At 38.4% G+C, this 17,753-nt stretch overlaps 1 protein-coding gene across 5 annotated transcripts in view; it reads left to right on the top strand.

The window, feature by feature from the left end:
* RNASEH2B (ribonuclease H2 subunit B) overlaps positions 1-17,753 on the top strand; it is a 74,881-nt gene that overhangs the window by 17,434 nt on the left and 39,694 nt on the right. For 4 of the 5 annotated variants that reach the window (XR_011528059.1, XM_070578823.1, XM_070578820.1 and 1 more), the window contains exons 2-5: positions 3,756-3,827; positions 5,735-5,842; positions 8,121-8,197; positions 12,932-13,046. Coding sequence is in view for 4 of the 5 variants with exons in the window: in XM_070578823.1 (XP_070434924.1) it covers positions 3,756-3,827; positions 5,735-5,842; positions 8,121-8,197; positions 12,932-13,046 (372 nt within the window). In the remaining variant the exon portion in view is untranslated. Of the gene's footprint in view, positions 1-3,755; positions 3,828-5,720; positions 5,843-8,120; positions 8,198-12,931; positions 13,047-17,753 lie in introns of all 5 variants that reach the window. The other variant, XM_070578822.1, reaches the window with a different exon arrangement.

The following is a 17,753-nucleotide window of genomic DNA, read 5'->3' as shown; positions in this document are numbered from 1 at the left end:
AATTTTGTTTTGTAGTTTTAGTCGCTGCTTTAGGGTTTATTGTACAGATACATTGATTACGTCGACCTTCAAGTGTTGTTCCACCACTTCACATAGAGCATAAGAAACTTACAATACTGTGCTTTCATGTCTCCGCTCCCGGCCTTTATGCTATTGTTGCCATACATATGTTATAAACCTTGCGCTAAACTGTTGTTAATTTTGTTTAGTCAATGATCTTTAAAAAAACCCTTATTTATTTACCCCTGCAGTCACCATTATCAGTGTTCCTCATTGCTTTCTTTACATTTATATTTTCATCTGGTTATCACATTCCTTCTACCACAAGCACTTCCTTTAATCTTCATTGTAGTGTGGGTCTGTTAGCGATTATTTATTTCAGTTCTTGTATGTCTGAAAAAGTCTATTTATCACTTTCCTTTTTCAAGGATATTTTCTCTGGGTTCATCATATTTTCTTTTAGTACTTTAATGTTGTCTTCTGGCTTACATTGTTTCTGATAAGAAATTTACTGTCATTTTTAGCTTTGTTCCTCTGTATATAATGTCTTTTTTTCTCTGTTAGCTTTTCAGATTCTCTCTTTATTACTGGTTTTGAACTATTGATTCTGATGTATAGTTTTTTCCTATTTCTTGTGCTTTGGGTTTATTGAACTTCTTGGATGTGTGGGATTATGTTTTTCATCGAATTTGAAAATGTTCAGCCATACTTTCTTCAAATATTTTTTCTGTTCTCCATGTCCTCTGTTTCAGGAACTCCAATTAAGTATATATTATTAAGTTGCTTGAAGTTGTCCCACAGTTTACTGATACTCGTTTTTTACTTTTATTTCTATTTCTCTGTGTTTTCATTTTAGATAGTTTCTACTGCTATGTCTTCAAGTTCATTAATCTTTTCTTCTGCCACTAATCCCATCTGGTGTATTTTTCATTTCAATTTGGGTCTTTTTAAAAAATCTTCTTCTTGGGGCTGGCCTGGTGGCATAGTGGTTAAGTCTGTGCATTCCGCTTTAGCAGCCCAGGGTTCGTGGCTTCGGATCCCAGGTACAGACCTACACACTGCTCACCAAACAGTGCCGTGGCGGCGTCCCATATACAAAATAGAGGAAGATTGGCACAGATGTTAGCTCAGGGACAATCTCCCTGACACACACACACAAAATCTTCTGTGTCTCCACTTAATTTTTTTTGCATGAGGAATACTGTTTTTAATGACCTTGATTGTTCATTCTAACATCTGTGTCTAATATCAATACCCTTCTCTCAATAATTGATTTCTTTAATTTTTTCATTATGGGCCATATTTTTCAGCTTCTTTGAATGCCTAGTAATATTTGATTAGATGCCAGACATTTTATAAATGTGCCAGACATTTACCTTTTTGGCTGATGAATATTTTTGTATTCCTATAAATAATCTTGAGCTTCAATCTGGGACACAGTGAAGATACTTGGAAACAGTATGATCCTTTTAGGTCTTGCTTTTAAAGTTAGTTTGGTGGGACGAGAGCAGCATTTAGTCTAGATTTATTTATTCCCTGCTACTCAGGCAGGACCCTTTTGAGTACGCTACCCAATGCCCTCTGAATTATGAGGTTTTCCAGTGTGTCTGGGAACAGGCCCAATTCAGGGCCCTGAATGAATGTGAGCTACTATTCTGGCTAATCTGTTCAGATGGTTTTCCTCCTAGCCCTCAGGGAGTGTCATCATGTGGATGCATTGATGAGTACTCTGTTGCATATTCAAGTTATACCCTTTGCAGATCCCTGGGATTTTCTTTCTTTCTAGCTCTCTCCTTTCCCGTATGCTGACCTGTGAACTCTAGCCATGGTGTCTCCAGAACTCTCAGCTTCATCTCTTCAACTCAGGGAGTCTGCCAGTCTTCACCTAGGTTCTTGGTTCTGCACTGTGACCTGGAAACTCTCTCAAGGCAGTAAGCTGGGGTATTCATAGGGCTCACCTCAGCTCTTTCCCCTCTCTCAGGGATCACTGTCCTGTATGGCTCAGTGTCCAGTGTCGTGAGAATAGTTGTTTCACATATCTTGTTGTTTTGTTTTTTTTTATTGTCTCAGGTGGGAGGTTAAATTGGGTTCCTGTTACTCCATTTGGTTGCAAGTGGAAATCTCAAAATTAGGGGTTTTTTCTTTGAGGAAGATGAACCCTGAGCTAGCATCCACTGCCAATCCTCCTCTTTTTGCTGAGGAAGATTGGCCCTGAGCTAACGTCCATGCCCATCTTCCTCTACCTTATAAGTGGGACGCCTACCACAGCATGGCTTGACAAGCAGTGTGTAAGTCCATGCCTGGGATCCGAACTGGCGAACCCTGGGCTGCTGAAGCAGAGCAGACAAACTTAACCACTATGCCACTGGGCCTGCCTCAAAATTAGGGTTTTTTTCTTTATATATTTAATGTCACTATTATTTTAAGAAGAAAGTTGTATTTTAACCGTTCCTTCCCTCAGAGTTGTCTGATTTGCTCTTTGGTAGGTTGTTGCTCTGTCCATTTCTTCATCTTATCAAAGCCCCTTTGTTCCTTTTGGAGAGAGAGTCCTCAAGAGAGTTCTGTGAATGTGCCACTCAAAATTTGTGGAGGGTGTTCTAAATAAAATTGTCATGGTCTTTATGTTTTGATCTATATGATTAAAACGTTAGCAGTGAAATATGGTAGAGGAAACATAATGAGGGGACTTACCTCACTAGATATTAAAATGTATTTTAAAGCTATAATCAAAATATTGAGGTACTAATGCTCATAAAGACACAGATTAATGGACCAATATAGAACATCCATAGACAGACTTATAAATATATTTTAAACATTTAGCATAAAGGAATATTTCAATGATGGGTTGGTACAACTGTAGATGGTGTTGGTACAACTGGACAACTCATTGAAAACAAATTAAAGTTGGATCTCCTCCCCGTTTCTCATGCTCAGATATATTCCAGCTAGGTTAAAGATACAATATGAAGGTGTTAGGAGAAAATATAGGCAATTCACACAATCTTGAGGAAAAGAAGACTTTTCTAAGTATCATACAAAGGGTACAACCATAATGGAAAATATGGATATAATTACACAAAGATTTTACATCTTCTGCATGGCAAAAATATCGTTAAAAACAGAGTTGATATCCTTACTGTATAAAGATTCCTCATAAAGTAGTAAAATAAAGATGAAAACCCCACTGGAAAAACTGGCAGAGGACACGATTAGGTAATCACGATTAGGGGCAAAAACTATAAATGTCCAGTTAATTTTTATTTTAAAATGTTCCATTTCATAAAAATAGTAATACTAGTAATAATAACTATCATTTATTCTGTGTTTCTGTTTGTCTGAGTATTAAAAACTTCCAACAGATGAGCTAATTTAATCCTTTAAAAGGCAAGTATATATGTTACGATCATCATTTTATAAATGCGACAACTGAGATAGGACATGAAGAACCTTGTCCAAGGCGACAAAGCTGTCACATGGTTGAGCCAAGGTTATATATAACCCAGGCCATCTGCCTTAGAGTCCTGCTCCCCATCACTCAAAGAAATAAATTAAAACTACCTAAAATTCCACTGCACCCTACGGAGAAATTGATAATTTGCTCAACTCCACACAGCTTGTAAGCAATAGAATTGAGTTAAAAATTTTAGAAAGAAAAATCATATAAATAGAAGAAAGAAAAACACAGTCAAGTAACTAAGGTGAGCAACAAAGCAAATGTCTTTTAATTTTACAAACTCATCATTTCTTTTCAGAATATTTAAAAGATGCTTCAAAGAAGATGAAAAGTGGGCTTATGTTTATAAAATTGGTTAATCCATGTTCAGGTAAGTTTCCCCCCCTTCCCTTTCCTCCCCCCTCCCCCGATGATGGTAACTTGAACATGTTTTTAAACATTGTGACTGAAAAGGGTACACACTTATTTGCCTTTGTGTGTTCCTTCTTCCTGAATAGCTTTTAAAGGTAAGACGGTGTTGCAGGGTGGCAGAAGCAAGATAATGACATGACTAGTCTTCTCAGATAATTCACTTGACCTAAACATTTTTTAATTCTTATAATTTTCATCCATAGAACTGTTCATTCATCAGAAATGCTGGCAAAACAAAAAAAGTAGTATGTTTGATTTCTCTCTGAAAACAGACTAATTTTCTTTGGCTCTTAAGCCAACTTTTCTTAGAGTAGTTATCTGACATTAGCCTCCATTTATATTCATTTTATGTTATAAAGCAAAATAAACAACCAGAGTTAAAAAAAAAAAAAAAAAGAGCGAGAGAAAGTTTTTCTTGACGTGCCAAGATTTTGAGTAGTTTCATTTTTAGCTGTACTTTCCTTATTTTGTTCTGACCAAAAAGTACTATATTTTTTCCCTGTCAAAGGGTAATTTTCTTTTTGTATTTAACTCGTATATTGAAGAGACACATATTTTATCAGAAATGACTTTATTTTAATTTTATAGTCAGTCTATTTTATGTTTTGTTTTCTAATTTTTAGGCAAAAATCTTAAAATATACTATAAATATATAGTAATATTGATGATACTATTTATCTCTATGTGGAATTGTTTTTCCATTAATTTATTTTACAAGATTTATAAGGTTATTATTAATTTTATAGGTTTTTGAGTGGACATCTGATACTTAGCAAATTAGAGCATTCTCCTGGTGACTGTGTTACTGAATAGTAAAGCGAGGGAAAGGCAATAGGTAGTGTTATTGTTGTTGGAAAGACATATAAGTAAAAGCAACAAGAGAGGAAAACATTCCTGGCTTCCTCCAGTTTTCCTTTCTTTGAAATGAAATTGAATATAGTTGGTAAGCTTTATTATTTGGAACTCCTAATTATGCGTAAGACTAAGTTGAGGTGAAAATAGTTTTTCAAGAGAAAGTTTAGGTAGCAGTAAATATTTTAAAGTGTTTAACAAAAGTAGAGGTACAAAAAAGTCAGCCTTCTTGTAAAATTTCTGTTTTATCTGAATGTTCACAGATAACAGAGGAATAAATGTTTGTATCTGTTACATTGACTATAGAAAAATAAAGGCTAATATTTGCTAAGCACTTGATATATGCCAAGTACTGTTTTAGGAACTTTATGTGTATTTGGTCTCTTTAATCCTTGTAAAAACCCTGTGAGGTAGGTTCCGTATTGCTCCCATTTTACAGTTGTGGAAACAGAGGCACGGAAAGGTTTACGTAACTGCCCCACCGGCACGTGCCCAGCCTGGAAAGAGATTCAAACTCAGGGGCACTGATTACACTATGTTTAGAAAAAAATGTCAGCATTGAAGGGCCCTTGCGTTTCTCACTTAGAGCTGGCCTTCGGGGTCTGCAGGCTCAGTTCCTATCTTGGGCCCCACGTGTGGGGAGGCACACACTGCCCTGGGGACAGGGGCCCACATGCCAGCTCAGTTCCTCTGGCTGAACCATTAGGTTTGGGTAGTTTAAGAATGCGTTTTCCCCCCTGATCTGAGGGAGGGTTCCGTGAGAGGCTTTACAGCGGTTAGGATAAACGATTTGCTCTTTTTTATTTATTGGTTTAAGTTTAGTGAGGATTATAGAGCTGGAAAACAAGCATCTGTATATAATAGCTATAAGCTTTCCTTGGGGTCAGTTTGTATAGAATGTATCTATGTATGTTTGTGTTCATATTAGGAACATTCCTCAGAACTATTGGATAGTCTTGATTTTTGTGTGTGTGTGAGAAAACTTACAAATAAAAAACAGATTTGTCTTAACAGGGGAAGGAGCCATTTACTTGTTCAATATATGTCTGCAGCAGCTGTTTGAAATAAAAGTTTTCAAGGAAAAACACCATTCTTGGTTTATAAATCAATCGGTTCAATCAGGTAAGTGACTAGTGTATATGTCTTCATCAGTTAAGCGCGTGCTCTAGCTTTTCCGTCCTTCATGCACGGGCGCACGGGTCTGTCTACCCGGCTGGGACTTTAGTCCATGGGTTTTTCTCCCTTGGTATCACAGCAGGGTTTAATCAAGGAGAAAAGAAAGATAAATTTGAGCAAATTTAGATCAATACCATAGCTATATGTCTTAGATAGTGGGAAATTTTTAACTAACACTCTGATTTGTCTCCTAAAACACTGACACATCCTTAAGAAGTTAGGTGACCTTTGTGCCATGGAGTGCACATCGTGTTGACTGGAAACTCTTTACTCTTCTGTTAGCCACATTTGAGGATTTTAAAGTTTTTAACATCTGATATCCTTGAAAATGAATACTGATATAGCTTCTAAAAGAGAATAGAACTAAGTTTTTTTTAATGCTCTGTTATATAAATTACTACTGCCAGTACCCGCCCCCCCCAAACACACACACACACACACACACACACACCCAACACCAAAATTCTATTTCTTTTAATATTCCTGTATTTTGGAGGCAGTGTTGACTCAAAAGGGAAAAGGGTACCTCGTGTCGTTCTGACGGATCTGGAAGGGAGTCATAGGATAGCTGAGGCATTCTAACTTCCCTCTGCCTATTCTCTCATTGTTTCCAGAGAGTGCTTTCTATTTCTTCTAAGCCCTCTACTTTCTGTTGACTATGCTAAGGTAGAAAGGCCACTTTGCCTTTCTTCTAAGACATTCCAGAAGGGTTTATTGCTGGTGATAAATGTCGTGTACATATGTGCATGAGAAGAATTGAAATGATTTTCAGTTGCTGAAATGCAGTGGTAGTCTATGTATAGCCTGGCAGGTGGAAAGCATATATTCCCTTTTATTGTTGCTGCTATGCTTGTTCATTTGGCAATATATGAGAGTTCTAACTTCTAATGTCATACACTTGCAATTTGGTTTAGCTGGATAGACACAGTTATATCCAGATGAAACTGGAAAATATTGGAAGGCACTGATTGATCATTTCTTCTGAACTGTCTGAATTGGTATCTGCTTTCTTTTTAAATTGACCTTATTTTTTAGAGTTATTTTAGGTTCACAGCAAAGGTACCTGCTTTTTTCATTATTGTCTTCTTTTTAAACTTAACCTTGAAGAAAGAGCTGTTTTTAAAAATAGCCACTAGGATATTGTTTTCAGACCTAGAAACCTCTTCCTAATTTCTGAATATAATGGATGCCTCATATAAAATGAGCTTAGAGCTTCTGATAGGTTGTTTTCATAAACTTCTCTTCTACTTTTTAAAAAATAATCAACTAATATCATAATAGGAAATTACTTCCTTAAATTTTTGTGACTTTCCATGAAATGGATTCATATATACAATTTAGGGTGAGAATTTCTTGGCTGTATAGGTAGGTTGCCCTGTTAGAGAATAAAAGTAAGTACGTGAGTTTCCTGAAACCAAAATAACAAGTACGGAGATAAAGGAATTGTTTATTCTTCCATTTGATGCAATACCTCTTCTGGTTCACTTCCATGGAAAAAGGAGTCTGGGGTGCTTGGAGGGGAGTTGATAGAGGAAAGAAGAGTGGGGACTGGATAGGCTAGTTGTTTAATTTGCCTTTTTTCCTATCCTGGAGAGCACCATTAATCTTACTGCAGAGTTTTCAGTTTCTTATGCTCAGTCTTGTTAGACTCCTGCCCTCTTGCCTTTTTCTTTGAGGTAGGGACATGGGGTAGAGTCTGGAGTGGGTAACAACCTTCTGAGCTTTGAGTCATTGGCAGTTCAGAGCTATGAGCCCACAGACTGTAGAAGGAGCTATGTACAGAGAGAATAATATTGCTTTCCCTTGGCTTTGTCTTCAAAAGCACAGGAAATTACATTTTACTGTGGCTTTATCGATAGATTTATACAAGTTTGCCTGGTTCACATTCTCTCTATAGTCCCCCCAACCCCTGCTTTCTTTGGGATGGGGGGGCTCTGTTAAAAATGATTTCTAAAGAAGAAATAGAAAGTTAAAGATCAATTTCAGTATCTTGGCTCTCCTCTCCACACAGGGATTTGAAGCTCTTTGGAGTAAAATCTCATGGACCACATTCTGCCTTTTGAGAGAATCACATAGAATCTTGGGCCTGTGTAAGAAGAGCTTCTGAATTTGGAATTTCACATATATTTTTCAGTGAACGCTTTTCACGTTGGGATTAAGATGAAATAACTAATGCTATCTTTCCCAGACGTTGAATTCCCTTTGTTCTCTTTTTAATCTATAGGGGGTCTTCTCCACTTTGCCACACCGATGGACCCTCTGTTTCTGCTTCTCCACTACCTTATAAAGGCTGGCAAAGAGGTGAGTTTCCCAGTTTGGGATATTAGCAAGGAAACAGAATAGATTGGTTTTTACTTGATCTCCTCTCTCTCCTTGTAATGATCCAAATGTAGATTCCCCACAATTCAGATTTAATCTGGTGGGTGTAGATCACGTGTATCACGTGTGCTGTGTGGATTAGAGCGCTGAGCGCAGACCTGAGAACCAGCACCTGATCTTGGGTGAGCTGACCCAGGACCTCTGAGAACTGCCCAAGGCTCCCTGCTCTGCGTCCTACTTGTTTGACAAAGCCTGCCAATGAAAATGTTATCATGAAGTACTCATTAGTTTTTAAATACAATAGAAATGTTAAGAAATTGACCTCAGGCCTGAAGAGAAGAAAGACTTTTCTTTCATTTTCTTCTTTGTGAGAGACTGTGCCACAGGTAAACTGGGGCTTGTCTGGTTAAAGATCATTAATGAGGAAGCTCTAGTTGAGACTAAGAAATCTCAGATGGATAAAATTTGCCTTTTTAATATAAAGACAGAGTTTATTAGTAGTAATAGTTTCAGCCAAAGGTTCTGAAACATTTCGGTCTCAGGATACAGTTGCAGTCCTGAAAATTAAGGATCCCAACGAGCTTTTTGTCCCTGTGGGCTTTATCTATCAATATTTAATATATTAGAAATTAAAAGTGAGAAATTTAAAAATAATTTTATTAATTTACTTAAAAATAATAAACCCAGTACATGTTAACATAAATAACACATTTTCACTTAAACAAATGACAAAATTCAATGAAGAGTATGGCATTGTTTTACATTTTTGCAAATCTCTTTGGTGCCTAGCTTAATAGAAGAGAACTGGATTCTCATATCTGAGTCTGCATTTATTTTCTCTTTCATATATTCTGTTTGCATATATTGTTTTGGTGGAAGAATATGCAGCCTTACACAGATATGTAGTCAGAAAAGGGGGGAATAGTGTAATAGCTTTTTCAGACAATTGTGGATATTCTTCTTTGATATTACTTCAAAAATCAAAAGCAGGTAGTTTCTTAAAAATTAATTGCAGTGTGGAATCTGAAACCCTGTTAATGAACTTTACATGTTCTGTTACATTAAAATCTAGTGGTCTATCTTGCACTGAGAATGGGTCTTTTACCCACGTGTGACTTTGTAATATCATGCATCGGTCCTTTGGAAAATACTGTTTCACTGAATTATGCAGCTCTTCCAAATGTTGACACATCTCATTACACACACGCACACACACACTCATATTTGTTCATATCACCACCAATCTCATCAGAGAATTCTTTAAGTATCGGTAAGCTGTCATAGCGGCAGATACAGATTTTTTACAATTCTAATTTTTGCTTGACTGTTCAAATTTTAACATTGGCTACAAGTATTTTATCTTTGGCTACGGGTACTGTCAATCTTGCCCTTGAAGTGGCAGGTTCACTTCATTTGTGTTGTGCAAAATACCTAAGTTTAAATAATCATAGTTCACAGTGTTTTTTCAAGTAAAAATGGTATCCATGAAAAGAGCAGCTAGTTCAGCTCACAACTGGCTCACACCAGTGCTTTTCCGTGAGATGATCGCTGTGCCTTGGTGGGCAGCAGACGTGCTTTCGTGGCACCTTCCTTTCATCACGCAGAGTATGTAAAAGACTTGCACTCAAGGGTCAAGATTTAAATAAAAGTAATTGCTTTTACTCCTTTACCAGGGACATCTTTAAGTGAAACTGGCTTTTTTTAACTGCTAGTACGTGGCCGTGGCGGTGAGGAACACAGTGGCCTCTAGGACAGTCACTGCCACCCTGACTGATGCTGAGGAGCCCACAGCTTTACCCACCTTTGCGTTTGAATCATCAGTGCAAATGTCAACACAGTGAAAATGCAAATGGCATCTTAGCATTATTATGGAAATAGTTTTGAGCTTGTGGACCCCCTCTAAGCATACTGGGAACTCCCAGGGATCCAACAACCACAGTTTGAAAATCTTTGAATTAACAACTCTAAGGAATAAGTGTTATTTAAACTGCTCAGGAGAATCTATTGTTTGCTACTCTCAATTTTGCATGTAGTTTAAGTGCTTATGAGTTCATCTTAGACCTAATTTCCAAAACTGCCCTTTTGTGAGTATATCAATTCAATTTGCTGTAAATACTGAAAGTAATAAAACTGACTTAAAATGTTAATTCATGATTTCTCTGGATACAGCTTAGCTTCTTTTATTTTCCTCCTTTTCTAAATCCTCTGTCCTTTAATGTGGATTAGCAAAGTTTTATTCCTTAGTTTAATCATATTTCCCCTTATCTGGAAGCTGCCGTGGTAGCCAATATAATTAGGGCATACAAGCATGAGGCTAGTAAGCTGTGTGTCTCTAAGGAACAGAAATGGCTCTAGTCACCACCAGGAAGGCCCTGGCAATATACAGGGAGGAAGCTGAAACTTCACTTGGCTCCCATTTGTTTTCTAGGATACGTTAACAGAGAGAAAGCCACCAACCAGCTAGTACCTGCACTGATGAACTTTTAAAGCCTCTCCCCCAACTTTTTGGTAGTCTTTCCCTTTTTCCCATTAAGACCATGACTCTGGTGGATTAACCCCCACCCTGGCCTTCTGGGAGTCTCTGGGGGTGTTATGGCTGATTCAGGTTGACAGATGCAGATTGAAGCAGAAATCCTGTTCAAGTTGGTGGTTAGCTTTCATTGTAAACCATCTTTCTCTTCTCAAATACTAGAACTGTCCCTTTAAGTAACTCATGAGATGTTTAGTATTTCCTTCCCTACGTTTTAGATGTGATATTTTCCTATTTAGTTAAAAAATATATTGGTACACACTTTTGAAATGTTGGCCTATGGTTTTTAATCATAAGATTTATTTTAACATCAGTAAAAATAATTCCTCTTTCTAGCTATCCCAACTGTTATTAACTTTATATTCAAAACTAGTTCTTTGGGGCCGGTCCAGTGGCGCAGCAGTTAAGTGCGCATGTTCTGCTTCGGTGGCGCAGGGTTCTCTGGTTCGGGTCCCGGGTGCAGACATGGCACCACTCAGCAAGCCATGCTGTGGTAGGCGTCCCACATATAAAGTAGAGGAAGATGGGCACGGATGTGAGCTCAGGGCCAGTCTTCCTCAGCAAAAAGAGGAGGATTGGCAGCACTTAGCTCAGGGCTAATCTTCCTCAAAAAAAAAGACAAAAAAAAACCCTAGTTCTTTATTGCATTTCCTTTTTATGTATATATGGTGAAGAAAACAAGAATGAAATAGTTAATTATGAAATTATTATATTATGTCATGACTGTGTGGTAGTCCATTATATATAAGTAGAATATTGTTTTAAAATAGTTAAATATTTAAAATATTAGTTGATCTTGGAAGAATTTAAAGTAGAAATCTAAAATCAATAAGACTGAGGAAATCTGTGAATTACTCTTACTATATTATGGAAAAAAAGAACACTTATTTATTTTAAATTGGCAATCTGTCTTTTTTTTTGAGATTGGCACCTGAGCTAACAACTGTTGCAAATCTTCGTTATTTTTTTTTTTATTCTTCTCCCTAAAGCCACACCTCCACCCCTCGGTAAATAGTTGTATATTCTAGTTGTGAGTGCCTCTGGTTGTGTTATGTGGGACGCCGCCTCAGCATGGCCTGGTGAGCGGTGCCATGTCTGCGCCCAAGATCCGAACCGGTGAAACTCTGGCCGCCAAAGCAGAACATGCAAAACTAACTGCTTGGCCATGGGGCCGGGCCCAAGAACATTTAAATTGAGGCATTTCTTGCCACTTGTTAACCTAACCGAAAGTATGACAAGCTTTCACAGGTGTTACTGAATGAATGATAAGACTTCACCCTTAAAAACAGAGGAAGCTGCATTCGCAGGAAGAAAACTGATCAAACACAGTTTTTCTGTCTTCAAACAAAGTTGTCACTAAAACAGAAAAGTAGAGTGAGCTAGAAGTGGGACATGGGCAACCATATATCTTTTATAAAGTCTGGTATCCCCAAGGCAAGGGACTAATAATTTAGAAAGTCTTCACCCCTCCATGCTACCAGTAAAACTAAGAAAAACTAAACCCAGTTGAGAAGAAGAATATTCTGAATTCTCATGTTCTGCTCTCTGACCCATTGGCCATCAGGCCTTACAGACTTGTCTAGCTGAGCCTGATTCAATATGTCTGCAGTTGTACTTATCCCTCTAGCTACCTTTTCTTTTATTATCGCCTGCGTTTAGAAGCATTGCCAGACAGCTCTGACAGGTGTAAATTCACTTTGGGTGTTTTTCTTTTTGTTGCGGTGCCTCTTTGAGTACTCCTGGAGTGAGGATGAGGAAGAGAGATGTTTGCTCTGGGGTTGATCTGGGCTGATTCCTGGGTGAAGGTCAAGACTCCTGCTCTGTGACCTCAGCTGGTTCTTCCTCAAATTGAATGGGTTGGACCAGCCCTAGGCAATCTCTACCATCTTTGCAAGTTTCCATAGCTTCTAGCGCTTTCCAGAATTTTGCTCCCCTGTTTCATCCAATGACTGTACCCTTGAGGTAGGTGGTGTGCTGGTTGGAACCCCAGTGCTTTCAAGAGCTTCCTGAAGGGAGCTGAGAGTCAGTTCTGGAGCCTGCTCCAGTTTAGGAATTCCTTAGGTGAAACAAGTGGCTTTGAACTAAGTTTGCAGGACCAGCCATGAGGTAATATGTCTTTTTTTTTTTAATGTGTGAGTTTGTAGACTGGAATCCTTGCTTTCTAATTGACTAAAGTCTTTTTTCAGGGAAAGTTTCAGCCCCTAGATCAAGTTGTGGTGGATGACAAGTTTCCAAATTGCATCTTGTTACTGAAACTTCCTGAACTTGAGAAGTTACTTCGACACGTGACGGAGGAAAGAGGTATAGTATATGGCCTTTGAAATCAGGCTTATGCTGCTAGAAAGGCTGGCCTCTGTCTGAGAAGGTAGCTACTTGAAGGCCCGCTGGATGTAATACTTATTCTACGTTGGTCATAGGGGAAGCTGTCATTCGGATTTGCTTCCGCTTGTCAATAGGAGTCCTCTGTCACATTGTATTGTTAAGTCTTAGAAACTCCAGCCAGTGAAGAACGGTGGCCTGTCTCCTGCAGGGCCCGGAATCACGAGCCTTGAGCTGTAGTCTCATTTCTTCTTTGAGCTAGTCTGTGTCTTTAGGTAAGTCACTTAACTGCTTTTTCTGCCTCAGATTTCTCATTTGTAAAATTACGTAGAACCTTTATTGATTCAAGAAGCATTTATTGAGCACCTACTAAGAAGCATATGTTGAGCAGTAGTGCTAGGTCTGGGGATACTTAAACAGTCATGCAGCACATAATGACATTTCGGTCAGTAACGGCCTGCGTATACAACAGTGGTCCCAAAAGATTAGTACCAGATAGCCTAGGTGTGTAGGAGGCTATACCATCTGGGTTTGCATAAGTACACTCTATAATATTCGCACAACAATGAAATTGCCTAACAACACATTTCTCAGAAAGTATCTCTGTCATTGAGCGACACATGACTATAAATAAGACTATCCTTTCCCTAACCAACCTTCAAATCTGATGAGGACAAATGACAAGTAGGGCAATGACAGTAGGGAGTAATGGAAGTGAACTCTGGTTTTTTGGGGATGCACAGGACAGGTTTATAAGCTGGCCTGGGTTGGGTAGGGAGTGTGGGTAGGTGGGTATTGTACTGCTTTTCTCGGGGAAATGACCTCTTAGTGGAGTCCTGAAGGATAAGTCAGAGTAGCAGCATAACAGAGGCACGGAGGTAAGGAAAAGTTTGTTATGTTTAGGAAGTTGCAAGGAGTTCACTGTAGCCAGGGGACAGCATGCCAGGGATGCATTTAGGTTAGTAAGGAAGAAATGGGTGGGAATGCTGGGCAAGGGTTCAGTGGTGAAGGGCCTTATATGTGTCTGGGCTTTACCAAATGGTAGTGGAGTGTCAGCCAAGTTTTAAGCAGGGCAGTGCTATAGTGTGGGGAATATATTGGAGAAGCTAAGGCCAGGTCCACGGAGGCTGCTGCAGTTGTCCAGGCAGGAGATGATGGTAACCTGAGCTTAAGAGATGGAACTAGAAGGAAGTAGCATTGTAGAGGTAGAAGCAGCTACATTTGGTGATTCGATGGTGGTCAAGAAGAAGGAAGAGTCAAAATGACTTGTGGATTTGTGCCTCGACCTACAGAATGTGTAGCCATGGCATCCTGGAGAGAGAGAACGTGGGTGAGAGGAGCTGGCTGGGATAATGAAGAGATGAGTTTTAGATAATATTCATTCAAATTTTGAGAGGAGGAAGTGAGGCTGTGTGTGACTGCTTTGACAGGTTAGAACTGCTATACAAACTTAGCATCAGTGCCTCAAAAACTCACGCAAGTAGTTTCAGGGTTAATATGGAAACATAGTGTGGGAACCAAAACAACAGGCTGATAAGTTGTGGTTGTTTGGGGTCACAAACAGTTTGGCCAACTATGACAGTTCTTCTGGGACCAAGAAAGTGGTGATTCTAAGAAGTGTAAACTTACAGTGGGAAAGGGTAAAACCTCTTTGATTGCATTTCACATTTGAGGGGTCTAATAAATTCACGCTTGGCCAGACTTAGAGCTCCATTTTGGATCTGAGGAATGTGTGGCGCCAAGGTTTTATCAAAGCAGCCCAGTTAAAGCCGTTCCCTGATACTGAGCTTGGCAGGAGCAGTAATCTTTTTGTGGGTGACAAATGAGGTAGCCATAACCATTTCTGAAAGCTAAAGTAATGAGGAATAAATGCAAGTCATTTTAATTTTACCAAGTTAACGTAAATTGAAAATGCAATGAACTCATTATCCAAAATTCTTACGATAACTGTATGAGAACAGTTATCTTAAACCAAAACCAAGAAACCCAGATTCAGAAACGGTATTAATGCATTGGCATTTGTTAGCTTACAACCTGTGTTTCAAAACAAGAGCTTCCCTCTTTCCTTCCTGACTTCTGCACAATGGACCCCTGACTGTTTCTTGAATTATTATCTGAACACCTATCCTGATCTCTTTCACTTCTCAACGTCGCCTAACTTTTGGGAGTTTTACTGTAATAGAAAGTGTGTGCCCTATCCTTATCTTGTCTGGCCGGCTCTAAATAACCAGTTGTAAACTCAAAATACTGGTATTTCCCTTTGGATCTCTATGGAAAAAGGCATCAATCTCAGTATGCTGTTTTTGTATACAGAACTGACGTAAAGAAAAATATTTCACCTATTTGTGTTCTAGTCAAGAGGTGAAGCAAGTAATGTGGAATTGCTTGTGTGTATTTTGATGAAGGGCCTTTGTAAGATTGAGGCATGAGCGATCTTACTGTTTTTTCTTGTTTTTAAAATTTTGGGGGTTTTTTAATACAATTTTTTTTTTTTTTAAGTTTGGCACCTGAGCTAACAGCTGTTACCAATCTTCTTTTTTTTTTTTTACTTTCTTTTTCTCCCCGAAGCCCCCCGGTACCTAGTTGTACATTTTTAGTTGTGGGTCCTTCTGGTTGTGGCATGTGGGACGCCGCCTCAGCATGGCCTGATGAGCGGTGCCATGAGCGGTGCCATGTCCGCGTCCAGGATTCGAACCGGTTAAACCCTGGGCCGCTGAAGCGGAGCACGCAAACTTAACCACTCGGCCACGGGGCCGGCCCCTGGTTTTTTTTTTTAAGCTTCATTATTTTAAGATTTACGGAATGTAGTTCATTGGGGGAAGAATTAGATTATGAAGGAAGTGCTGAGACTTCCAGAGAACTGCCTACATCTTTGATGATGTGAAATTTAATCTGAATTACTTTATGTTTTGCCTTACTGTCATTAAAAAAGAAAAAAAGAAAAATTTGAGGCCTAGAGTTTTTAGAAACCTGGTGTATATAAAGGTTGACAATATATCTGCTTTAAAAATGAAAATAGATGGGCAGGTGAAGCAATTTTTGTTTTTAGTTAAAAAATTTAAAGATGCAGAAAAACTCAGAGGAAAAAAACTACAAATATTATTTGTACCTAATCCCAATAATCAACCACTGTTAATGTTTTGTTATATTTTCTTCAGATTTCTTTTGGGGAAAGAATTTATTTAAGAATTTCCTGGTAATCTGATCTCAGGATCTCATGGCCTGCAAGGAAAATTAAAAATGTATTTGCTATATGGTTTTGAACAAATCATTCAAACTTTTCAGCGTCCTCCATCTTAAGATGAAGAGTTTGAAGAGTTGAGAGTATTCCCCGTGTTCTGTCATACATTATGATTTGTACTCTGCACAGTGGTTCTAAATCATAAAATAAAGCTTTCATTCTTTTAGCTTTATAGTATTGAGCTTTCTGAATGACCATCATATGAACATTAAGTATTGCAGTTACTAGTATCTAGTGTCTACCACAAAGAGATGCTTCAGGAATTAAATGAGATAATGTAAGTAAATCAATACACAGAGAGTGCAGGGTAGATAGAAAATGTTCAATAAGTGTTAGTACAATTAACCCTCCTGAATTAGAAATGTTTAATTCTTTGCTGGTGTTTAAGTTCTAGGTGCATATTAAGTGACCAATACACATTTGTTTGATGGTCTATTGATTCATATATAGTCAGTGGTTTAAGTAGGAGAATGGAGATAATCAAATAGTAAAAATGTACACCATATATTGAGAAAGTATTGTTTACCATCTCTATGCTTGTTTCACATATATTGCTGAATCCTTGCAATAATTCCCTTTCATTATTATTATAACCTGCATTTTTACAGATGAGGAAATTGAGGCTCAAAGAGTTCACGTAAGTTGACTAGTATCATAGCACCAGAAGTGGTAGAAACAGGATTTGAACTCGTGTCTGTGTGACAGCAACTCTTTCCCCTCTTTCTTACAACTATGTTAACACTTCCAAAATACTCAATTAGAGTTTTTAGGTGTTGTTCCATGTGAAAACAGAAATAATTTTTCTTTACATCTTATATGTCTCCTCTTAATAATTCCCCTTTATGAGGCAAAAAGAGAGAGACAGGAAAGGAGACAGAGAGAAATTTGATAGCTTAAGGAAAAGACACTTCTCAGCTTGGCAGTGAGCTTGCTGTTCTCAGGCACCATGTTACCCTCTTTAGTAACTGCCTTGGGTACTGGCTGCTTATTTGAATTTGGATTATTGTCCATTTATAAGTTAGTGTTTGCTTCCATTCTCTGTATTTGATTGCTAGGATTTATTTATTTATTTTTATTTTTTGTGAAGAAGATTGGCCCTGAGCTAACATCTGTTGCCAATCTTCCTCTATTTTATGTGGGATGCTACCACAGTGTGGCTTCAGGAGTGGTGCTAGGTCTATGCCTGGGATCTGAACCTGTGAACTCCAGGGCAGCTGAAGTGGAGCTTGTGAACTTAACCACTAAGCCACTGGGCCACCAGGCTGGCCCCAATCACTAGGATTTTTAAATAAGAAAGAGGACTGCTAAGTAGTGGTCAGGTAATATCCATGACAGGAAGCAAAGATAAAGAAGAAAGCTGATGTTTTTTAACTTCCAGCCTCTCCACAGGCACTGTGCAGCGTAAAGCCTAAAATATTCAAATTCCCCAGCCAGCTATTTTGATATCA

The sequence above is a fragment of the Equus przewalskii genome, chromosome 16, assembly GCF_037783145.1.
Source record: "Equus przewalskii isolate Varuska chromosome 16, EquPr2, whole genome shotgun sequence".
In the NCBI taxonomy this organism is placed as follows: domain Eukaryota; kingdom Metazoa; phylum Chordata; class Mammalia; order Perissodactyla; family Equidae; genus Equus; species Equus przewalskii.
The sequence above is the reverse complement of the archived record's forward strand: the minus strand, read 5'-3'. Positions and strand labels throughout refer to the sequence as shown.